Genomic DNA, 26,779 nt, shown 5'->3' with positions numbered 1-26,779 from the left:
TGCAACCAAGATTTGAACATGCTAAAGCAGACGGTTACATGATGACTAGGCATTGCAAGTGAAGATCTGAAACCGAAGGAAATTCATATGACCATGGGTATGTACTACACTTTGAGACTCCACCCTACTGTTCCACCATTAAGAAGTGATCTACCGAATTCAAGTAGGTCAGGGCAGCCCAGATGGCAGCTCCTGGTCACAGTGTCTAGAGGCATCAACTTCCGACAAATGCTTGGATGTTATTCATCGCATGGCACTGGAAGCTTAGCGTTTGACCATCTGAAAGATAGCTGAGGCCAGGGGCATTTAGTGTTGCCTCAGTGCACACTTTTGATTGTCAATTTAGAAATAAAAAAACAATCTTCATCATGGGCATTGCGAATGTTTACACCAGAACAAAAGTTAACCAGTGTGAAAACTTCAAGTACATTTTTCATTCATTTCCAGAGCGTTCCGGACAACTTCTGCAGGAGATTAGTGGCCACGAATAAGAACCCAGCTTAATAATTCTGAGCCGTAATCAAAGGCTAACAGCAAGGAATAATAACAATATGATTTACACCCACCTCCTCCCAAGCCCCTGCAAATGGTATCTGTTTGCAAGAGGGCGACATCACAGACCATTAAAGCTAAGCAGGACACAACAGGACGAACTGTCAGATGATAAAAATAATCAATGGAATCCTGACCTCAGGCGTAATGCTGCTGTTATCCACATAGAGCAGGTCTGCCCTAAAATGGAAAACAGTAGTATCTGCAGAATTTTCGGAACTGAGATATGTCACCATTTGGGCTCGTGAAACACTAATACACAAGTTACTGCAGTTTCAGAATGACTCTTCAGTGCTTTATTTAGGGGGTCCCATTTGCAGTATCTGCAAAATCAGTATTAAGGCAAGGGAAAATTGCAGTATCTACCATTTTTCTCAGTTTTGTATTTTTGCAGGTACTGCAGTCTTCCAGTCAATGACACCTGGTGTCAGTGACCGGAGAGACCAACTGTGACCTTGGATTGTTGCCCCATTTAATTATATTTAAATTTGAATAACAACATTTTCTGAGGAATAATGTTAACCATGCTTTGGGGGAGTATGAAGAGGCTCAGGTTGTAGCTTTCTTCTGTGATAGCATGGCAGTACCTTGAGTGTCGGTGGATGAAGAGTACTAAAGTTGAAAAAACTAGACAAGAACTGCCATTCTCCCGTTCTCCCGCAACATCTCTTGGAGTGGCCAAGAAAATCTTAACTATTAGGTGTTTCACTCTTTAAAACCCTTTATGATTTTCTCAAGGAAATGCATTCACTGAAAATCCAGATAACATCACAGCCTATCGTCATAACGGTAAAAATGCCTTTGGAGATATAAGGTAATTTTACTTGAGGATAGCACAACCTTTCAAACACATCTAAAGATTTTTGCCCAGCTACTCACGTGAAATTATTCAGTCGTATGAATGAAAATCAGCAGTTATAAATTGCAAATTGATAATGTATGAATGAGATCTGTAGTAACTTCAGTTTCAGAAACTGCCTAAAAATCTTTTTAAATTTCTATCAGTGGGCGAATTGCAAAACTAATGATTAATGCCATACTAAATGAAGATGAATGTGAGAAATGTCATCTACTTTCTCAGAGGAATGACATTAGCCAAAAACAATGCATTTTTCAGTTCTCCTCGTTCATACTTACACCAACTTCTCCTTGGTCAGAACGGACTGATTTAGCCCTTCGGAAGATGCGTTTCGTTATACCAAGGACTTCTTCATTTCGCCAGGTATTGCACCCACCCCACATGCCACCCAGGATAGGGACGCCGTGCCAGGGATGATCGCGCATGACGTGGAAACACTGGAAAGACAAAGCAAAGATTCATTTATGCATTCATCAGATCGGCTTCTCATCGTCACAGGTCATTGGCGCCGGAGAGAGAAAAAGAGAACATTTCGCCTGTTTTTTATGCATTCCATGACAACAGGAGAGTCAGACAAACAGATAACGTGAGGAATGAGCTGTATGCTGTTACATTGTATCCAGGGCGTTTTTGAATGACACGAAAACAAAAGAAAGTGGAAGCAGCAAGAGGGAACTACACTGATAATTAAATTTAATACGAATTTAAATTCACAAGGTATATTTAGATATATGGCAGGATGTGTGTGTGTGTGTTTAGGACTGCAATGATTTGGCTTCTTACAGGTATCAAAAGAATTCATAGATGAAATTGTTACGTTGTCTGAAACAGATAGGAGGTGATACTTCTGTGTGATGTAATAATAATTATAACGAAGGGTAAAACTTTGAGATAACCTTTCACGTGTCATCAAACACTTCCTGATTGAAAGTTGGATAATGAAAATAATGCGGTAAATATGCTTTAGGGTTTTAAAGACTGAAACCATTCTTGACTATACATGCAGTTACGGTTGCTCATAGATGGGTATTATTATTATTATTATTATTATTATTATTATTATTATTATTATTATTATTATTATTATTATTATTGCAGTGTGTCCATCAGCACTTGGCGATATTATCATTACTATCATTATTATTATTACCAGCTTGTTGGCGCACGCTATGGGCTGCTGCCTCCCCTACCCTCCCGATCCCCAACCTACCCCCCCCCACCCCCACTCGGGCGGACAAACAGAACAGGTTTGCAGGAGGAGGACGGATGTCTCCCCTACCCCCGTTCCCCTATCACCCGGGGCAGAAAAACCGGTTTGCAGGGGTGGGTGGCTGTGTCATGCCTCCCCTACTGTCACCTGGGAAGGACAAACAAGATCAGATCCTATCGAATTTTATTATTATAGATCTTGGACTAGAAATCAAAACAAGAAGATTAAAATATTCCTATATTTTTCTGTCAAAGGTTTTACATTTTCAAAAGAACAGAGGCAGACCAAGAAAAGAAAAACAGGGGAAAACGTAAAACAAGAAGATTATGAAAACAAGAAAGCATGGAGGCTGGGCACTCTGTCAAAGGTCCATTTACATTCCTATATCGTAATAAGAATCAACCTAACTGCTTGAAATTTGTCCTAAAACTGCTCTGAAAATAACCTTGACAGCCTAACTGCTCATAAGATAATCCTCCTACAAGGGGAAATAAACAGGAAAACAAACTAATGCCTCCAAAAATGTAACTTAAAAAAAAAACTACAATTGACAACCTAATGGCTCATAAGATGAAATCCAGTCTGTTAAAAAAACTACAATTGACAACCTAACTGCTCATAAGATGAAATCCAGTCTGTTAAAAAAACTACAATTGACAACCTAACATCATAAGATGAAATCCAGTCTGTTAAAAAACTACAATTGACAACCTAACTGCTCATAAGATGAAATCCAGTCTGTTAAAAAAACTACAATTGACAACCTAACTGCTCATAAGATGAAATCCAGTCTGTTAAAAAAACTACAATTGACAGCCTAACTGCTCATAAGATGAAATCCAGTCTGTTAAAAAAACTACAATTGACAACCTAACTGCTCATAAGATGAAATCCAGTCTGTTAAAAAAACTACAATTGACAACCTAACGGCTCATAAGATGAAATCCAGTCTGTTAAAAAAACTACAATTGACAACCTAACTGCTCATAAGATGAAATCCAGTCTGTTAAAAAAACTACAATTGACAACCTAACTGCTCATAAGATGAAATCCAGTCTGTTAAAAACTACAATTGACAACCTAACTGCTCATAAGATGAAATCCAGTCTGTTAAAAAAACTACAATTGACAACCTAACTGCTTATAAGATGAAATCCAGTCTGTTAAAAAAACTACAATTGACAACCTAACGGCTCATAAGATGAAATCCAGTCTGTTAAAAAAACTACAATTGACAACCTAACTGCTCATAAGATGAAATCCAGTCTGTTAAAAAAACTACAATTGACAACCTAACGGCTCATAAGATGAAATCCAGTCTGTTAACCTGAGGTCATGAGTCTCATTTGTCCTTAGAAGATGCTGAGAGAAAGTGGGGGAGTAATCGGCAGATGGCATTACAAAGAATTTGTTTCCTGTTCAAAGAGCCGGATTGTGGCCATTGTTAATGAATCACTGTCAAAAGGCTGGTTTTGATCTCGATATCCTTTTTTATTTTTCATTCCCATCCTTTTCTAAGTAATTCATCTGATTTCATTTTGATTTGTATTGCAAATACTTCTCCCACAAACTTTGTGAAGGATAGGTCAGTTTGTAATGAGTGCTGTTAAATGAAAGGGTGCAATTATTACTAATCTTTGAAATATTTCTCACCACTGGCGCTTGCTCAAGGACACACGATAAGTGACATTTCATTTTGGACTTCAAGATTATCAGCATTCACAAAAGGAAATTAAAAACAGAAAAGATGAAACGACATGGTTGTCTTCCAACAAACATCTGGACTGCCCTTCCTGGTACCAAGGGCACTGAGTACTTTCTAAATAAAAGTTTGACAAGTTGCTGGAGATGTCAAAGACTTCACAGAAGCACCACTCACCTCATTTGCAAAGCCAGAGATGACTAGAACCAGACCCAAGACAAAACAAGCAAAAAATGTGGAGAAGTTTCTTCGGCGCAATCGAGGTTTCTGTACAGCCGCTACAGCGTGTAATCAAGTCCACCGAAAACAGATCTATCTTTCGGTGGTCTCGGTATATGTATGATCCGCGGCCCATGAAACTTTAATCACGGCCCCGTGGTGGCCCATCCTATATCGTTGCCAGAAGCACGATTATGACTAACTGAACCTTAAATAAAATAAAACCTACTGAGGCTAGAGGGCTGCAATTTGGTATGTCTGATGATTGGTAGGTGGATGATCAACATTCCCATTTGCAGCCCTCTAGCCTCAGTAGTTTTTAAGATCTGAGGGCGGACAGACAGACAAAGCCGTCACAATAGTTTTCCTTTACAGAAAACTAAAACTAGCCAACACTGTGCAGAAGTGGTCATACAGGCTTAACGGATTGCTCCCGACCACTTGTACTCTGCATATACCATCAAAAGCTCAGGAAAGTTGCCAGGAACTGCACCCTCAGATGGAGAAGGAGAGAAAAAGCGAGCAGTGGCCATCCGAGGAAGAAACAATGGCCTCCTTAAGATTCCCAATTCAGTAGATTCTATATCGCCAACCTTCCCTCCCGCAGGAGGTTCCTGATGGACACAGGCGCCTCTAAGTCCATACTGCCTAATTCGAAGGATAAGTTCCAACATATACCAGGCACCCAGCTACGCCTGGTGGCCAACAACAGCAGCGTCATACCATCATATGGCATTGGAACCCTTACTCTTTCACCTGACGGAAAAGAAAATGTTGGTGGGAATGCATCATCTCCAATGTCCAAACGCTCCTGTTCGGACTGCTTGTGGACATGACAAACTTCTGCCTTCTGGCCCTATTCTCATTTCAGATGGGACCACTCTCCACGGGCCCAAAGCAGCCGCCCCTCTCATCAGTAGGGCTCCGCAGGGGAAACAAAAAGGTTGTAAATCTATACTAAAGGTTAGCAGTCACCTGGAAATGCCATAGAGCAGTGGAACAGATGTCGTCGGAAAAAACAAGATAAGAATCAGAAAAAACTACTAAAATACGAAGATTCAGAGATTCACACGGAAAAACTTATTGAAGCCACTGAAGCAATTGTTTTTCGTGTATATTTATATCTGTGTATGTATGTAAGTGTCTGGTGGCTCCCTCTGAATTCTGGTCTTTAAACTATTTGTACAACTTTTTTTCCCCTCCATGCTCAGTCATTACTTAATTGTTCAAGACGATCTGAAAGATTAGTGCAGATACTAACAGTGCCCTCTGTGATCCACTCCCGAACAGCATCCACTTCTCTCTGATATATGGGAGAGTCGGTGTCTCGGACTATGAATCTATCGACGAATTTGTCTCCCAGTGGTCCAAACCTCCAAGCCCGTCCGGTCGAGTTGGTGATGTTTCCTAAAACTGGAATGAAACTAGAGAATTATATGATTGTCATAAAAATTACCAAATAACATTGACTTTTCAAAATGGGCATAACTTCAGATGAAACAAGCATAAAGATTATACCAGAGGACGAATAAAGGTTCACCTAATGTAATTTCCTTATGTGGAAAAGAATAACAAGCCAAAAGAAGTATGGTAAAATATGAACGAAAATCATAAGTAAATACAGATAAAACTACCAAAAATAAAACCGTCATTTGTATAGAAACTTTCTTATTCTAAAAGAAAATTATGAGAAGAACACATGCTAAAGTTTGATCTTTCATATTTTCGATAACTTCATCTTTATCAATTTCATTTCCTTTCGTTCTTTGTCATCATCAAACCGACCAGAAAACAGGCAGTTAAAAACGAGGTGTTCATAGGGATACTGTTATTATCATTATTGGTGTTATTGGTGCAGAAGTCACCACTACATATAATATCTTTGCACGAAATAAAGCAATTAAGAAGAGTGCAGATTTGTTGAAAGTAGCAAAAACTTAAAAACGAATAATGGCTTGCAAGCCACATTTGCCTTTTCTAATTCGCTGTTGTTTTCGGAGGCTAAAATGATATGAGACCAAATCAAGAAGAGAACGATAAAAAATAAGGGAAGTAAAAAACATAAGGGAGTAAGTGAGCAAGCATTCTAAGGAAAAGGAATTGTTTCATAGGGAAGCGAAGGCAGAGAGGAATGCTTATGGCCAAGTGGATCTCAAAATAAAAGACAAATGGAGAGAGATGCTGCCTGAAGTGAATGCAGTCTTTTGGGTCAACGTGATCATCGTTATGAAGTTTTGTTGAAAATAAAAGACAGAAGAGCAGAGCTGGAAGACTTGAGAATGGAAGGTATAAGAATACACGTGGAGTGATAGCTGAGGATACAAAGAGGGCAATTTAGAGGTTGAAAAATGGAAGGACACCAGCATGTGGTGGTGTTGCGCTTACGATGCTGGCGCACAGTGGTGACAGTGTTAATGAGTGCCTCATCTGGATTTGCAAGATAAACTTGGCTGAAGGAAAAGCCCAATGGGGATTTATGGGTGAGAGGAACAATATTTCCACTGCATAAAACCAAGAAGACAAGAACTAGAACATCTCTCTCTCACTGGTAAAATCAATGGAAGTCGGCCAAGAGGAAGACCTAGACAAAAATATATGGATGGATTGGTGAGAATGACTGGAGGAAGAATGTCTGCAGCTCAGTTGCTGCAGAGAGCCGGAAATAGAGAGGAGTGGCGAGCCATGATTGCCGACGTCCTTGGGGATATGGCACCTGGATGATGATGATGATAAAACCAAAGTTTATGGACGCTCCTGTAAAAATATGGGCATAACAGTGCTTTGTATACTTATGACGTGCATGACAGATAAAGTTAGTTGGATGACAAAGGGCTTGATAAGATAAGAAACGTGTGGATTTAGACAAGGAACAGGATATGGGGATCGAATGTTTAATGTAAAACATTTGTGGGAGAAGCATGAAAGTCAAAGTGAAAGAGCTCTGCTTGGTATGCTTGTGAGGAAGAAAAAGAAGCTGAGGATTCCTAATATAGAAAATTAAGTTACTAAGTGGCAGTAGAAGTTTTCTGTGATAAATATGTACATATATGGCAAAGTGGCTGCTCTAGAGTGAAAGTGGGACTGAGACAGAGCTCTCCAAGGTTATTCAATATCTTTAAAGACGAGGTACCAAGGGCTTTCGTGAACTATGTAGGCTACACTCTTCTCGGTACAAAGTAAAATAAAGAAATATAGACACAAAAAGTAAAACAAAGATCAAAGCCATTAACAAGTACAACCTCTTTATCGTCTGTAAGTAGTAAAACAAATAAATGAATGCTTTTCTAGCATGATTTTAAGGGTTTTAAGGATCTGCAGCCAGAATTCACAGATGTAGAATCTAATCAAATTTATGACCCAGGAATTAGGTTAAAATGCCCACAGTTTTTAGAAGAATATTTGCAAAAAACATTAAAACATCTTTAATTTCAATAAGAATATTTTAACATTGTCATATAAAGTAAATATATTTATATAGAAATAACTGAAAACTTTGGTGATAAATGTTTTTCTTTTTCAAGAATTTAGGAACAATTGAAAATCTCATAGACTGATGACTTTACGAGATAGTAATGGGAAATTACGAGAGGGGTTTGAGACATTAAGGACATCCTTAAATGGGTTATTGGTCACAGTTGATAGGATGGGGCGAGACTCACATGTTATGATAGTTTTGTCTCTTTGTCAAACTACCTTGCTGAATATAGAGAAAGAAGAGGAATCCGTATTATCGGAAATTCAAATACAGGTTGAGGCATTGGTTGCCGCTTCTAAGGGGCGAATTTTTGGAGATATTTTACCTCTCGGGTCTTTAGGATCGACTTCAATGAATGCAATATGTCTGTATGGTTCTCAGGTAATTTTTACTGGGGAGAATTTGTATCATTATTATAGTATTTTAAAAGTGAGTGTGTCTGATAGGGGGTTGCTTGTGGAAATTCCGGTTAGTAACTTGAAATCGTTTCGTAGTTATATCATACAACCTTTTCCTAGTGATTTTAATGGTTCAGTAATAGTAAGGGATAATGAGGAGACTGTGTACATTTTGGGGGACCAGTTTCAATCCTCGGCTATTAACTATAAGTCAGGGTGTGTTTTAGTTCATGATATATATATTTGTGACATTAGTATCTTTACCCTCATAAACAATGACTGGTTACGATGTGAGAAGATGTTAGTACATAACCAGACTCCTTCTGACTGTGACTTTCGAATGTTCCAACATGAGTATAAAGAGGCCTCTACGAAGACTCTCAACGCGGTGTTCTGCAATAGCTGCGGGATCTCCATCTGGTGCCATAATTCATCAGATACGTTTCTTCTGTGAGGATCCCGCCTCTTCTATGCGGCATGTAGACTGGTCACGCCGAAGTTTCGAGTCCTGGGCAAGAGTGTCTTCAACTCTACTGCTCGTATCTTCATGCAGCATCTTCATGGGGAAACATCAAGTTGTTCCAGTGCCACTTTTAAGGGGAGTGATCGCCACAATTCCACCACTTCCTCCAATGCCGGAAAATTAACCTTTCCCCGTGCTGAATCAGTACCTCCTCATCGCTACTTTATCAGTGATCGGGGCCTTTGTCGTCACACTCTTCGTGAAGTGGAGTATTTCTCGTGTGTGAAAACATTGTGTGAGTAAACCCTCACCAGAAGATCGGCCTGCCAGGGCTGTGACTGTCTGTTTAGTGCACGAATCTGGCAATTAATGATTGCTATCTCCCTAGTGATGGGGGCAGCACTTCTTTGTGGTGGCCGAGCATCTGAAAAGCTTATAGGTCACTGATATTTTATGAATTACAATGCACAGTAGATGTTTGATTAATAAGTGTGACTAAAGGCATTGGGAAGAACCTTGAGAGAATGTTTAGCTAATTAGTAAAACTGTATACATGTTTAATATGTCAGGTATTCTTGAGACATGAGAACATCCCTGCCTCACAACAAGACTTTGTGAGTTTGTTCGCCAGAAATGCCCAGGTTCCTGCAAATGCATTCATAGGTGTGTTTTTTCTGGGCGGAGTCCCAGGGTGTGAAGGGGTTAGTTATCACACAAATAGTCATTCAAAGATCATCAACACCGAATAGTAATACAAGTCTTCGGTGAAGACTCTGTGGTTCAAGACCTGTCGATTAAGAATTGTGAACATTGCTGTCTGGAGGTAGGAAACATTTTAGATTTCCCAGACTGTAGATTGTTCTTTTCATTTAACATATATCTCACTCGTATCTGACCATTTTTACATTGTGTACTCTATAAGTAACATGGGAGGAATTCCCATACCTTTATTTTTATGCATTTGTTTAACAAGGGTTTTACTTGACTTCTCCAGATGTTTTGCTGAGAAAGAGGTTAAAGATGTAATCACTGGGAATGTACTGGACTTTGACTTATTTTGACCTATTGTGGGAAAACGATGTAGACAGAATGATTAGTTGAATATGGTGGACTTTAATATGTTTGGTCATTTGGTGAACATTAGTATTCCATTTTATTTCATCTCTTGTTTCTTGCAATCCAGTTATTTTAGATTTTTGTCAAATAAATTATTTTGGGTAGCGTTTGTTTTACTGTAGACATGAAAGAGAGAGAGAGAATGAGTGTGTGTATGTACATTTGTGCATTGCCCAATAGATGGGACTTCTTGACTTTTTAGCAAAAGGTAAGCAATGAAATTTTCTCTCGACTGTATAACATATATACATATATATATGTATATCCTGTATATATATATATATATATATATATATATATATATATATATATATATATATATACATATATACACTGTATATATATAATACTTAATGAAATATTTAATGAAAGCAGTTTCAGTGTTATTTCTTTGAAAAATAATTTTACAAAATATCAGCTCTGATGACATTTGCAGTCTACAGAGCTGTTCAAATAAGTCATATGTATGATAATATATATATATATATATATATATATATATATATATATATATATAGATATATATATATATATATATATATATATATATATATATATATATATATATATATATATATATATATATATATATATATTTATTAGCTGACCAACCCGGTGCTGACTGGGAAAACTCTGAATGACAGTCTATGGGTAGGGGGAGGTAAGAAAGAAGGGAAGGGGAGGGAGAAGGGAGAGGAGGAGGGGGAGGGGTGAAGAGAGGGGAAGAGGAAGGGGAGGAAGGAGGAGGAGGAAGGGAAAGGGGGATGGTGAGGGGAAGAGGAGGGAAAAATAATGGAATAGGGAAGGGGGACTGTGAGGGGAAGGAGAAGAGTAGGGGAGGGAAAGTTATGTTCCTCTATCAGAAGAGAATAAAAAACATCTCCACTGCACAAAGACGAATAAAAAAATATCACATTTGTACAATTTGCACTCAGGTGTGTCTGTGTGTTTGTGAGTGTGTGTAGGAGGGGAGAAGGTCAGTCTCGTGCAACAACAGACAGACCCACCGGCTAGGTATGTAGTAAAGTGTTGTTGATGAGAAAATTCACATTTAAGCTAATAAAGAAAAAGGATATACTGTCATCATACATATTGCATGTTGCGATGTGCTTGTAGTTACTACGCATGCGCGAATGAAGAAGACGACTGTTTAGGGAGAAAATCTTTGGCCCTCCTGGTCTGGGTTCATTGCTTTATGGCTATGAAATATGTTTTGTTGCGAAGGCAAAAATATTTAATTTAGCAATATAACCAAGCAGTGAATTATATGTTTAACACTTATATTAATAAGTATCATAAATTATGATCAAATTCACATAAATTCTGATCAAAAATTTGTTATAGGGGATTTGGATTTATTGTTGTAGATTAACCATACATACATTTGACAGCGATTCAAATAAAAAGTGGAGCGTCAGGAGAAAAACGAGAATTAACCTAGTAACAGTGAAGGAAAAGGTGACATAAAAACAAAAATTTCATTTGTTTTGTCTGTGCTGTATGTCTGTCACTGGGTAGGGGTTTGATTTTTTTAGTTAAAAACGTTTCTGGAGTGATATAGAGGCCGAGTGCAAAATTTTGTCTGGGTCTGTCAAATGGTTCAGGTTTCTATAGTGGACAAACAAATATACAAACATTATGTATATATATATATATATATATATATATATATGTGTATATATATATATATATATATATATATATATATATATATATATATATATATATATATATATATATATATATATATTATATATATATAGCATGTTCACACACATGCATGTGTGCAGTGTACGTAACATACTGTATGCACACAGGCATGACTGAAAGTATATAAATATATTTATCTCAAAGATTATTTTGTTCATTTATAGAATCTGCTTACTGTGAAGGTTTTCAGCGTCGCAAAGGTCGAAATGTGGATACTGGCAGGCCAAGCCACAAATCCATTCGTTGACTTTAGGGTCTGAAAGGTTCATGCGATGATAGAGCCTCAAGTTCCATCCGGGATACATTTGTAGCAAGCGAGGAAGAAGGTATTCGACGCCGAGGTAATAGTCACTTAAAAATGGCCCGTAAACCGAAAAACTAGCTACCTGTAAGAGAAGAAATTTAAATAAATGTGCATGTATATATATATATATATATATATATATATATATATATATATATATATATATAGTAAATATATATATATGCATGTATGTATAAATGAAGGATTTAAAAGACATTATTAAAGGATAAATAAACCATCTTTTTTCTGAGTCATTCAGAAAAATTTCTTTGAAGAGACATAAAATTTCAATGGTGCTAAGGGATAGAATACAGTAAATAAGAGAATCACAAGATAGGATGACTGAAAAATATAATCTTCATTTCGATATTCAGAAATGTGTCAAAGGAATATTTTAAACATCCCGTTCTGTAGATCATTTTTTCACATTGCAAAAAATACCCCAGATTTATTGACCACTTTTAGTTTTCTGTAAAAGAAAACTATTGTGCCGGCTTTGTCTGCCCGTCCGCACTTTTTTGTTCGCCCTCAGATCTTAAAAACTACTGAGGCTAGAGGGCTGCAAATTAGTAAGTTGATCATCCACCCTCCAATCATCAAACATACCAAATTGCAGCATTCTAGCCTTAGTAGTTTTTATTTTATTTAAAGTTAAATCTAGCCATAATCGTTTATCTGGCAACGATATAGGGTAGGCTACCACCGGGCCGTGGTTAAAGTTTCATGGGTCGCGGCTCATACAGCATTAGGGTCTATTCACACTATACCTGTACGTAAACGGACATGCACCGGACCGTATCCTGCATGTACTGTACAGGTACATTCATACTGCACCGTATATAATGTATACTCTCCAGCAGTTTAGTCCTGGCCTTCATACGGGAAGCATCTTAAGCAAGTTTGATATATTTAAACATTCTAGTACAAGTGACTTGGCAGTGCAGTGATGGCACTCTTTTAAGAAGAGGGAGAGAAGAGAAAGGCGTGAAAAAAAAAAGCAAAAAAGGCGTAACTGGGTGCATAAATCTCTGAAGAAGAGGAAAATTGAAGGAGAATGCTTTACACTATATAAAAACTAATGGACGATGAACAAAAACTCCATAAGTATTTTAGAATGTCGAGAAACCAATTTAGTGAATCTTGTTTGATCAAGTCAAATAATGGAAGTGTTCTAAATTTAAGTCTTGGTTTGTTTCAACTCGATGCTTTCATTATTAGAAAAGTTGTTGATAAATATAAGCAACAAAATTAATATTCAGTTTTATACAATGTTTTTGGATTTTGTATGGTTAAGTTTCGGTGTCTCTTATGTTAAGTCTATGGTTGTGGTTAGTGACTGCGGGATCCCGGATTACCCTGGATCATCTCTTTATTTATTACCCTTTTGACAGTTAACCATCTGGTATTCTTGATATTTTTGTTTACCTTGATATATATATATATATATATATATATATATATATATATATATATATATATATATATATATATATATATATATAGTAGTCAAATATAGTAAATTAGGTAAGATTTTAGCATAATTCTGTGGAATTCCAAGTCTTTCTCTGGTAGATAAGTGTGGAGGGGTGTAGCCCAAACTGTCAATCATTTTGACATATTACTGTGAAGGGTCAGGGCAAACAGTCTCTCTCTCTCTCTCTCTCTCTCTCTCTCTCTCTCTCTCTCTCTTAGGGATAACTTGGTTAGTTTTCACACATAGCTGTAAGCCTTATATGTTTAAGGGTAATGTTGTAAGATGACTTTTAAATGATATTAAAGGGTTTTAGGATGGTAGTTTAAGCTATATTTGGTGAAGGATGATAGTTTAAGGTACATTTGGTGTTTGAAATATTAAAATAGGCAGCTATAAGTGGTTTTAGAAGGGGTCTTTGTTATTTGAACTATCAAAATAGGCAGTTATAAGTATTTTTAGAGGGGGCCTCAAGTATTCATGAATTTTATCTATTCATGGGTGGTTGTAGCCTATACTCCCCATGAATACCAAGGGTGACTGGTTAGTATACAGTATATATGAAAAGCTTATAGGTAACAAGTACTTTATGCATTACAATATGCAGTAGATGTTTAATTAACAAGTATGGCGGAAAACCTTTCTGAAAACCTTGAGAGGATGTTTAGCTGTTATCTGACTCGTTTTCTAATTAAGTAAAACTGTTACTTCAGGTATTCCCAAGACATGGGAACTTGCCACATGACTTAGTGAGTGCGTTCGCCGGAAATGTCCAGGTTCCAATGAAGGTGTGTGTATGTGTGTTTCTTTTGGGCAGAGTCCAAGGGTGTGAAGGGATTAGTTATGAGCAAAATGATCATTGGAAGACTAACACTGAACATTATTAAAAGTCTTCAGTGAAGACTCTGTGGTTCAAGACCTATTGATTAAGACTGTGAACATTGCTGTTTGGAGATAGGAACCACATTTTATTTCCAAGACTGTAGATTGCTTTTTTCATTTATTGTCTTTTGTGTCAAGCATTTCTTATATAGTGTGTACTTTATAAGTAACAATGGGGAGTAATTCCCATATCTTATAAGTAACAATGGGGAGGAGTTCCCATTTCTTTATTTTTATGCGTTTTGTTTAATAACGGATTTATCTGAATTCTTCAGACGTTTTGCTGAGAATGAGGTTAAAGATGTACTCATTGGGAATGTACTGGACTTTGACTTATTTTGACCTATTGTGAGTTAACAGTGTAAAGATATTATTTAGTTAAATATGATAGACTGTAATATGATTGATCTTTTGAGGAACTTTAGTATTTCATTTTATTTCATCTCTTATTTCTTGCAATCTAGTTATGTTAGATTTTGTGAAATAAATTATTTTGCATAAAGCTTATTTTGCTGTAGACCTGAGAGAGGAGAGAGAGCGAGAGAGAGAGATAATGCAGGGTGAGTGGATACAGATATGCACTACCAGTTGCCTTTTTGATGCGGTCACAACCAAGCCACCAATAGATGGGACTTCTCGATTTCGTAGGTTACAGGTAAGCAAATACAGGCAGTCCCCGGTTTACGACGGTGGTTCCGTTCTTGCGCCGCGTCGTAACCCGAAAATCGATGCGTAAAGCGGAGCGATGGCATCTGACGCTTAGAAAATTCTGTAAGAAATTTGAAACAAAAGTTATGACCTTACTTTAATCACTTGGGTATGCTGCATGTTGTTTCTTGATGTTTTACCTACATTTTGATGTGAATTGTGTATCCAAAACTGTAGTGGTTCTGGAATGTAAAAATTTAATTTACTACAAAGTACAGTACTGTACAGTAAATCCTGTATGCAGTAAAGTATAGAGTACTGTACATATACTGCACAAAAGTAAAATACAACATGTTATACAGTAACACAGGTGTACAGTACACTGTACTGTACTGTAATTTATACCAAAGAGTTTATAAAAGATAAAAAAAAAAGTGAATTCCTTACTTTTATTTTGGAAACCCCGTGCTTCTTAACCCTGGAAAAATGGTGTGGCCTCATGATTCAGGGGGATTCTGGAATGTAAAAATTTAGTATTAGTGTACATATAATACTGTACAGTAGTCCTGCATGCAACAAAGTACAGTACTGTACTGTATAAATACAGAACAGTCAGTATTTTACAGTAAGTATAAATATAAAAATTATAAAAAATTTAAATTCCTTACCTCATTCAGTGATTGTCAACTGTTACAACCGCAGGCTAGGTTGGGGAGATGGAGATTGTATGCGTGGGGAGCCTGCAATAGTAAAGGATAAAATTGCCAGAGTTTGTACTGTATGTGTTACACTGTTCTGTATCCAGTTCAGGTATTTCTGAAACCTATGTTCCAACAGTACAAAATAAAAATATGAATGCCTTACCTAATTTCAGTGATTTTTAGAAGATGGAGGCGAGGATGAGGAGCTCTAGTAAAGAGTGCTGAGCAGTCTGGAATATTAGAATGAAGACGTTACTTTATATTTATCAAATGTACTGTACATATGATATTTATAACGTAAAAACAGTAGAAGAATTCAGCCTTGAGTGATTTGAAAGATGTAGGCTACATGAGGAAGGTTTTGTACAGTTCAGTAGAGGTCAGGTTAAGGTGCATGTCAGTCTGGAATGATAATGTATGATAAAGGTGATAAAAAGTACTTCTGTGGATTTCATAAACAGTACACACTAATTTTATAAAATGTATAACAATTTATAAAACAGAAAGTGTTCTTGCAAATTCTAGTGGTTAGCTTGCTTACTGGGATGGGCATATGGTAGATGAGAACAGGGGCTATGGTGTGGCATCTGCAGGTGCTTGGGGAGTCTGCAATGAAAAGGTGATGATACTGTACACAGCAGTACTGTACTGTACTGTATAAGTATAATAACACAATTTAAAACAATGTAGGCTAATAGAAATTTCTAAAAAGTGAAGAATTCCTTACCTGGTGGACATGAAATGGGTGCAGGTGAATTTGGAGTTGAGCAGGGGACACCCATCATTTATGGAATGATAAAGATAGAAATTACCACACAGGGGTATGTATGCAATAAGCTACTGTACTGTATACAGTTTTATAAAGTGATTTGAAAGAAAAAAAAGTCATGAAATCCTTACCTGATGGGGCTGGAGAGGGGATAAGGTCAGCTGAGTTGGGCCGGGAGGAGGCTGTAACATGTGGATCTGGAATGATAATGATTATGTAAAAGTTACAGCAAAATACTAAAGCAATAGTGTACTGTACAGTGGGTGAAGTGCAGTACACTTTGTAACTTTATTTATAAAAAGTATAAAACATTAAAACATTAAGAATTCCTTACCTGGTGAAGTTGGAGAGGAGATTAGGAGGTCCCGTAACTTCAAAACCCTGGAATTCTTCAGGGTCAGGACTGTCATCACTACCAAAGAAGTCTGGAATGGCACATAATGAAATAAATTAGGTTATGCGATAGTAAATATAAATTTGTACCATATGTACAGTGCTGTATGTACAAATGATTTTCATGCACATAAAGTATAAAAATTAAACACTTAGGAATTCCTTACCTGATAGAGGCTGGAAAAGCTGTGGGAGGTTACTGCAGGTACAGGTTCAGGCTCAGGTTCTGATTCATAGCCAGGTAGAGGTTCTGGGAATCTGGATTGGAGTGCTTCTGCAATGGTACAATGATAAAATTTGCCAAGGTTATGCTGTGTATCTACAGTATGTAAATATAAATTGCAGTAACATTTTTATAAATATTATTACAAGTTATAACAATTTATATTACAGCAGTTAATAAAAATAAAGTTGAGAAATCCTTACCTAGACTAGGAGTGAGTGGTGCTGAAGACTTCTTCACGAAGAAAGGAGTCTAGCCCTAGACTGCACTTTCTTCTTCAGCTGCTTCTCCTTCAGCGCCTCCCTGTATACGTAGTAAGATCAGCATTCCTCTGCGAATCTCAAACCTGGCAATGTTAGGGTCCTCACCCTCAAATGCAAACATTTCTCCAGTGAGCAAACCCTCTATCAAGCCCTTGATTGTTAATTCCTTGACCTTTGGTTGTGGTGCCTCTTCCTCTGCCGATCTGCTTCTCCAGCTCAATGAGGTCCTCCGGTGACAATTCCTCTCCATTGGGATGCCAGCAGCTCAGTGACATCCTCAGCTTCCAAGTCAGTTTCGGCCTCTTGCTTGGCCCAACAATTTTCCTTGTCACAGCCTCAACATCTTCTGCCTGCTCCAAACCCCTTAAAACTATTCACAAACTGCGGACACAGTTTCTTCCACGCACCAGTAGAGTCGACACTTTAGCGTCCCAAGCACGTCGATGTTCGTCACAGCATCTGCAATGTTGTAGCCCTTCAAAATCTTTCAGAGTCAACTCCTTGTTACCTTCAGCGGCCCGTAAAGCCGCGTGTGTCCTCCCCTCCAGGTAGGCATGCGCCAGTTACTTAATGACTCCTAGTCCATCGTGTATGAGGATGTAGTATTTGGTGGTAGATACACCACCTTCACATTAGGGTTCATATTACTAAGATTAGCCGGGTGACCAGGGGCATTGTCTGAACAAGCAGGACCTTAAAAGGCAGACCCTTCGAGGCACAATGCCTTTCCACTCACGGGCACAAGTGGTCATTGAACCAGTCCTCGAAGACCATCAAAGAAGTAACCCAAGCTTTCTTATTGGACTTCCAAATGACGATTGACTCACCGAAAATGCCCTTAAAAGCCCTGGGATTTTTTCTGAGTACTAGCAGGCTTAAGCTTCAAATCGCCATAGCATTTTTAAAGTAAAGTCAGCCTCTCCTTACCAGCTTTATGGCCTGGTGCTGGCCTCACTCCTTGAAATATGTACGATTTGAAAAACCTTTCCAAAATAACCCTGTCTCTATCTACATTAATACCTGGTCAGCAGTGTAACCACCTTCCTAAATTATCTCAGCCAAACCACTGAAACTTTCTGCCCCTCGTGTCAGCGCTAACACTTCACTTACAACTTCATTATTGCAAATTTACGAGCCTTGAAGCGGATTAAACCAGCTTCTGTGGAAAATTCTTCACTAGCACTGCCCTTCCCCATTTTCTTCACCACTGCGCATGCAGCTCTAACCCAACCTATCTGATCACGCTCGGGCTCACTGGAACACGCCGTTGGTTCTGGTCTTCCAGCCAGATCAACAATAACTTCTCCATCTCACTACGTTCTGTTCTACGTTGCTTCACGTTAATGCATTGCACTTCATTGGTGCAGCGTCTGCACATGTTTCGAATCTGCTGCTTGTCCTTCACTATATTGTAACTTAGTCAATTCTGCTAAGGCCCAAGGCACGGCCTATCACGGTGTTACTTTCACCCTTCTCCGGCTTAATTCGTCGTACCGACTTCCATGGTGATGCTCTTACCTCGGCTTCTTGGATGCACTAGCATCAGATGATACATTCTGCCGTTTGGAGCCATAGTGAAGGCACAATTCACGAGAAAAACTGCAGCTAAAAAGAAAGCAACGAAAATGAGACAACGATACCTAACTCTCTTGAGCAAACACGTGAGTGAGGAAAGGGTTGTTTGAGGTATTATTCTGCGGCCTGCGTGATCTGACCCAGGAAGGTCGTTTATCCGGTCAACTGCTGTACAGTACCAGTGCGGTTACATGCAGGCGCGTCGCTCACGAAACTGGTTCAAACACCCACCTTAGAGACGGACGCGAAAAAGTCGCCTTGCAATGTATTTTATGTTGGCAGAAACTGATTTTTGATTACTGTTAAACCAGAAACGGATTTTTATAAATATCGTAATTAGCGTCGTAAACAGGCTGCGTCGTAAACGGGCTGCGTCGTAAACTCGAAACAAACGTCGTAAGCCGGCCTGGATTTTTTAATGAATATATCTGAAAAACCGTCGTAAACTCGGAACGTCGTAAGCCGGAACCGTCGTAAGCCGGGGACCGCCTGTATAATATATATTGAAATGAAGGAAACTTCTTTCCAAGCAACTTCACCAGCCTTGAATATTACTAAAGTAAGAGATGTAAGAATAAAACTCATTTTACTCACTTTTAAATAAGAGAGCTTTGGGTATCATTCTCCCCTTAACCAATTTTCTCTCTCTTTCCCTAGATGGGTAAGCCCTTAATACTTTCTTCGTTCAAAGTGACTGCCAAAGGTCCTTATCCCTAGGTGCAGCCTTCAAGGATGCAAATCCTCGCCGGAAGCGGACAACAAGCAAAGGAGAAAAAAAGAGAAGGCACCCTGCCCATAGCAGCTGAACATGTGGCCTGCAGCCATGACACCTGGGAAGGTGACCCACATGCATGCCCATTTAGAAAACAGATTGAGCATTGACTACAACGCCAATTAGAGGGATGCCCAGGCATAATCCTCCGAAGCATTACAAGGGCCACCGACCGAGAGTTCAATCCCGAGTTCGATCTGAGAAGTGGCTGAGAAGCAGCCAGAGCTTAACCGAGGACGCTTGCCGTCCTTCCCTCTTGCCTGTCCCTTGTACTCCCTCCATGTGCTCGTCCTTGAGCCAGTACCTTTTGTAAATGGCATCCCCTTTATTTTCTCCCTCCACCGCCGACACCCTATCAGACGAGGACACCATCATCCTGACGAAGGTAATGTGCCGAAATAAGGTTTCTTTTACTCAGTCACAAGCATGTAATTCCTTTGCCTAACTTATGTTCCATTTCATTGTGAGAGTACCCTAAGTACCGTTCTATTGAAGTGTTAAGTGTTAACGTGATTGTGTAGTGAGTGATTGTAACTGAGTTGCTTGGCACTATCCGTGCATTCCCTCAGTTCCCTCTGAGTGTGTTATTGTTTTGTGCAAGTAACCATCTTGCATTCTTTAATGTCTTCAGAAGCTAACAGAGGAAGAACTAAATTCCAAAGCTAGGGTTGAAGCTCAGGAAATGGTTACCAAAGTTCAGAGCAATGTCTCAAGAGTAAAGATATAGTTACAAAATCCAAAGATTATTGTTTTCCAAAGAGCATATGTGAGAAGTTGTTACTTGAACTATTACAAGCTAGGCCTTAAAGGTGAGGAAATAGTCACCTTGCAAAGTGTTGCTGTTTACTTGGCATGTATGAGAGGTGTAGCATAAACATTATTATACAACATTAAACTCAAAAATGTCCTATAAAAAAAAAAGCCACCTTGAAGAAATTAACAAATTGCTGAGAAAAGGTAAGGCTGGACTCATCCATCAGACAAATTACATTTGATACTGCACTCTTAGAAGACAAATGATTGTAACACATTGGCAGTTAAGTCAGGCTGAAAAGATAAATGAAAAATTATCAGTACTGGAACAAAAATTTATATTTCTGAGAGGTGTATTCCTGAGATAAATATAACATAACCTGGACAACCAAATGACTGAATTACAATTTCATTAAACAGAAATAAGAATAGAAAGAGAGATGAAGGAGAAATAGATATTAAGTGTTTTGAGGGTACTAAACGTAACCCAGTTAAGGGATTGGCGGATAGAGAAGAAGCAAATCAAGGCTGAATGTGAAAGAGAGAAAAGGTTCGGAGATCAAATGAACAAGGCAAATTCAATGAGAAACCAGTTTTGTGTGTGAGTAAAAACTGTATCTCGAAACAAAACAAGATTGAAATTAAAAGTTAAAGCTTCAGGTTATTTGCGCAATGGTCTTCTTCAGCCAACTAGATTAAAATACATGAAATTATTATTAAGACAAGAAAATAACTGAATACTGTTACAGCCAGGGAGAACATCAAACAATCTCTCAAACTTAACCATGAAATGGTGGTCACGAAATGACTGTTGCCTCATATCTGTGTGCCAGACGTTGTAATCTACCACCCTTCTGTGACATGCTTCATTATTCCTGTATGATAGGTTTCACTCCCAACAGTTTCTTGCAATGGTAATGTTGAAGCAAAGTCCCTATCTGCTATTTTTGTTTTTTTATCTTTCAGTCTTATATCCATCCCTCCAATTGTCTTCCTAGAAAAAATAACTCACAAATCTTGCATTTTACAGCATATATCCCTATAACCTTCCATATTTCCACCACATGCAACATCAAAACAAGTCAAATCTTGGGAATAAAGCTAGTGGTCTCCAGACTACTGTGTATCTGTCTCTTCACACTGTTGACCTCTTGGAACAGCCTGGTAGACCAGTAAGGTTCTTGCATTAACACCCTGGAGACCAATGGACTAAATACAGCCATGCCTTACCAAAAAGAAATAAAAGTTACTAACCGACTCAGTATGGCACTTAAGTTCTGGCTTCACTCTTTCTTGAAACCACAAGGTCATCCTCCACCTGCTCAGTAGGCACAGCATCAATCATGGTAATTAATGGACTAAGGCCATGCCTGCCAAGACCGAAGGCCACTGATGGATTATACAAGATGCCTAGGATCAGGCTTTCTCTCCCTTGAGAGCCCATAATCATCCTTGGTAAACTCAGCACAGATTTTCCATCAACCCTAATGCTTCACAGCCATGCCTACTGATACAAAAAGCACTAACAGACCAAATATGGCATTCAAGCTCTGGCTTTGTTCTCTCTCTCATGAGCTTATGATTGTCCCCATGAGCACAGTAGATCCAGCACAGTTCTCACACAGAACCCCTAGTAAATGATAGACTAAATATGGCTGTACTTACTGCTATAAAGACAATCTTGTAAGGAAAAATATTGCAGAATGTCCACGGATGAACAAACATAAATCCCATCAACCTCCATCTTTCTTCTTTCTAAATGGGTGAACTACTTGTTTCAGAGAATGAAGTTACAGTTCCATCCCTGCAACACCAGAAGCTCAACAAAGTACCGTAGGTAAACTATGCACTTGAGTCGATCCCAGATACCCTCTTCCCCAGATTGCATGTTGGTGGGACTGATCACCAGGTTCTCCTTGGCCCTACCTGCCTGTGCCTGATGGGCCATTGAACTGCTGAACGCTTTGCTGGGAGACATGATAGCAATGGCATCCTAAGAACTTTAGTCCCTGTTTACACTCCCAGAATAGGACACTGATGGTAAACCCAAGAAGGTTGGCCTGGTGTGGGAAATATCTCTGTAAACTTTCAACCAACATTCGGGCTGCCTTCCTCAGTGCAATGGGCATATCTGTGGTGGACCTCATAAAGAGGAGGATGTGTTGCTGGAGGCCTCCAAGGCTTGCAGCATATCACCCACTTCTGTGGCAAAAATCAGACCCCACAGCAGTCCTCTGTTGCATATACTCCCACAGATTCAAGAAACCAGCCATGAACTGTGCCCTGGATTTTGACACAGGCAATTTCAGTGGGTACTGACTTCATCTCCAGAGGATTGCCAGAATCCCCTGGGCAGAGATCGAAATCTAGTGGCTATCAATGGCAGCTCCATACCATCATACAGCCACCAAAACCTCAATCTTCATTTCTGTTCACTGGATAAAAATACTGTAGGACTTCATAGTCTCTGATGTCCACGTCCTTGCTTAGCTCTGCCTTCTGGATTTGACCTCCTTTCTGGAGGACAAATTTGAAAGGTCCCTCTTCAAAAAAATTACAACAGGTAACAAAATATACACATAAAACTGATTACATTGAAAATGTCAATGCATGATATTGTGAAAATAGAATTTTTATGTTTCAGAATAAAGGAATTCTGAGTTCATACTTACACACAAACACACACAAAATTCCGTATACACATTACTTGACATTGGCAATAGGAAGTACAGTGCAATGACACCCATCGCCATACCAACATTTTTAGAGTTAAATTTCCTGTTGAATTCAAATCTATATGCTTTTACGTGCTATAAGCACATTCCTGGAAAATGATATATCCAGCTGTCTGCTCTCAAGCACATCCCCTAAAAACTCCAGTAGATCTCATTATGTACCCTTGTGAATGATGAAATTAAGTCAAAAATCACTGTCTGGATTCACTATTAACCTGTATATTATTTGCAGTGGTATTAAAATGTGGTAACATTTCCTGATTAATAGGTTATTGATTCCACCAGTTCATGATGTTCGTATGCAAGTTCTCTTTTACATTGCTGTGCACCTACAAAAACTGGTAATCGTGCTGAGAGGGAACTGAGCCCTCAATTTTACGGTCATATTAGTGATTTTTCGTTTATGCTAAAGTTAAGTACTTAATAAGGCACCTTAAAGTGAACAAAAAGCAAAATTTCATTATTAGTATCATAGTCTATATGATTTTGCACTTGGTTGCTCCACTACTGAGGAGGAATTAAAATCAGATAGAGCAACATTTCATTCTGAAATATCTAACTTACTCTCTGGTTAGGTCCTCTTAGCGTAGCCCAGTCTCCACAGATGGTCTCTCCATATGCAGCTTTCACTGTTCTGAGAACTTCTTCAACATCAGGGAATCTCTTGGGACAACCGTGTGGTAAGCGAGCTCGCACAGTTCTGTTGCAGTGACAAATTCCCAAGTTGAAGGTGATGTCACAGTCACTCACTGTTATCTCATTCGTTTGAAAGTCGCTGCTATTAACATACTCTTGCCTTGCTGCTCTTCTTACCACAGTCACCGGCAATAGGAAGTACAGTGCAATGACACCGATTATGGAAATTAGCCTCTTGTCTCGCAAACATGCCCTCGGCCGCATCTGAAATAGTGAAATATGTCCAGTAAAACTTTTATCGCTTTAATGTTTGTCTTTTCATTAGTTGTTCTCCTGATCGACTAATTTTCTTGATTTTTTTATTTAAAGGTAAGACGTATCAAAAGTTCAAATATTATCACTTTCAGTTAGAGCACTAATAGTTCTGGCAGCACACAGAGCCACTACAGGAAAACAAAATATGTGGGGTTCATTAGTTCCAAGCTAAACCTCGAGGTTAAGGAGCGTTTGTCTTCTACGAACAGGAACCAAAAAGCTATGGACAATCTTACCTGGCTTCTAAGACTCTTTTGATAAATTCATGTTATTAGTATTCATAATTAAAGCATCTTTGAATGCCAGACCTCTGAAACAACACTTCCTTCATCAAAAATTTTTCATGTTTCTTAGTTTATTCCTAGTTCATTGCTTATATGATTAAGAAAGGGTTACATTTTTATTTACGCAATTATTTATCAACCATGACATTGTTTTTTCTTGGACAGTGTCTTTTTTGTAAAACACATGTAAGTTTTTTTGTCCCCTTGCAAAGCCTGATAAGATGGCGTTTTTGCAAAAAAATGGTAACCATATTGGATTTGAATTTCTTTTCTCTAACGAACTGGTGACCGTGGATCCGACAGCATTTGATTCTAAAGCTTCTCTAATCTTGATACCATCTTAATGTTGCTTATTTTTCCCCCTTTCATTGTTAAAAAAATTCAATTAAGATTCACCACACTGAAAAACTGTTGATAAAGAAAATCCTATATCGTTTTTTTTAGCTACCCAAATACCACCTGATCCTCAATCCCTAACGTTAATGAGAAAAAAGAAACACTAAGCGATGCTGCTGTATGTATGGTTCCTTGCAAAATGTATAATAAATCTTACGTTGGTTCCATGTAAATAAACCTGTACCAGAGAAATATTGAACATCAACATTAAGACAGGCACATGAAAATTCTGTCATTGCTGATCTCATTGATAACAACCTCAGTATAAACTGAGATGTATCAAAAATTGTTATGGAAGAACATCCCATTTCAAAAGTCTGAATCTCAAAGCTGCTCTTATCAAAGGGCAAAGCTTTATACTGAAGGCACTTTGAAAAAATTAGCATAGCTTTATACAGTACAGAATCTTCTATACAAATTTTGTTATAATAATAATTCTAATTTTATTTGCTTTTTTCACCATGTAACTTTCTATTATCTGCTAAAGAAAGTGACGCTAACACCATCTGCTAGCACCACATCTCTGCAAGATAATTAACTAGATAGACATGGTGAGTAATAGTGCTTATTAAGAATGACGGACTAGTCCATATGGTGATAACTATGGCTAGGATTCAAACCCCAGGTCGTTAGTGAGAAAAAAAATCTGCATTATTTGGTAACTGAATTAGCCTAACCTAAGACTTATTTGAGAACTTAGTGTAGGATACCACACTAACCTAGCTATTGGGGGTTGGGGTGGGGGAGCTTGGCAGGGGGCAAACCAGCCCAACTCAGCATCGAACCCAAGCCCAGATAATTAGGGAGGGTTGGTGTCAGGAAGGGCATCTGACCATAAAAACCTAATATGCCAAAACCTAATCTGGCATGAGCCACAATACAGAACAGAATAGTGCTCGGGCATACTCCGTAAATGACACACACATCCGTCGCCTTAACCCTGCAACTGTGCGAGGGTTACTGCATCATGAGCAGGTGCAGCTAAAGAAGTTATGTAACATAGGCTTTATAGTGTGCCAGCTTAATGATGGGTCCATGATGGGGAGAGGAAGGGAATTGGCTGATTTTATGATGAGGATGAAGGTGAATGTTTTCTGTGTTCAGGAAACGCGACGGAGAGGAAATAAAGCAAACAAGCTTGGTGATGGATACAAGTTGTTTAATAATGGAGCGATTGCACTAGGTAGAAATGGCGCTGGTATAATTCTGTCAGGGGAACTGAAGAATGCAGTGAGAGAAGTGCATACTTAAGGAAGAATGACTGAATCATGAGATGAAGGTATGCAGTGGAGCAGAAGTGATGAATATTGTTAGTGCATATGCACCACAAGTGGGTTGCACAGAAGAAGAGAAGAACTACTTCTGGAGTGAAATGGATGGAGTGATGCAGGAGGTGCAAGAGCATGAGAGGGTTGTGGTGGGGGCAGATCTGAATGGCCAAGTGGGAGGTGAAAGTGACATAACTGGATGGGTGCATGGAGGCCATGGGATAGGTGAGAGAAACCTCGGAGAGAGTATAGTTGACTTTGCCATGGCATCTGACTTAGCAACAGTAAACACATTTTTCAGAAACAAAAGGGAACACCTAATTACTTATAGGAGTGGTGGTAGATGCTCTCAAATAGATTACTTTCTTCACAGGAGGCAAAGGCTATTGCAAGTCAAAAATTGCAAAGTTATCCCAGCCACCCATGTACCCCCTAACAGAGACTTTTGTATATGGATTTGAAGCTGAAAAGAGAAAGGAAAATCAAAACATAAGGAATAAGGAAAATCAAGTGATATAAATATTAAATGATGGTGATAAGAGAAGAGAATTTAAATGGAAGGTGTTGGAGGAAATTGATCTAATTATTGAAGATGTTCTGGAATGATGGACACAAAATAATTTAAGTTTTCCTTGATTAATTTAATTTCTTGATAAATTAACCTTTGTAATTTAACTCAAGAATCAA

General features: G+C 38.5%; 1 protein-coding gene across 1 annotated transcript in view; it reads right to left on the bottom strand.

Moving 5' to 3' along the window:
• LOC136845555 (uncharacterized) overlaps window positions 1-26,779 on the bottom strand; it is a 41,354-nt gene that overhangs the window by 740 nt on the left and 13,835 nt on the right. Inside the window, exons 2-5 of the mRNA XM_067115735.1 lie at window positions 23,758-24,093; window positions 11,880-12,090; window positions 5,804-5,955; window positions 1,690-1,848 (exon numbers count right to left, since the gene is read on the bottom strand). Coding sequence (XP_066971836.1) covers window positions 1,690-1,848; window positions 5,804-5,955; window positions 11,880-12,090; window positions 23,758-24,093 — 858 coding nt within the window. The remainder of the gene's footprint in view (window positions 1-1,689; window positions 1,849-5,803; window positions 5,956-11,879; window positions 12,091-23,757; window positions 24,094-26,779) is intronic.

Source organism: Macrobrachium rosenbergii, chromosome 14 (assembly GCF_040412425.1).
Source record: "Macrobrachium rosenbergii isolate ZJJX-2024 chromosome 14, ASM4041242v1, whole genome shotgun sequence".
In the NCBI taxonomy this organism is placed as follows: Eukaryota; Metazoa; Arthropoda; class Malacostraca; order Decapoda; family Palaemonidae; genus Macrobrachium; species Macrobrachium rosenbergii.
This window is presented reverse-complemented; position numbering and strand designations above follow the sequence as displayed.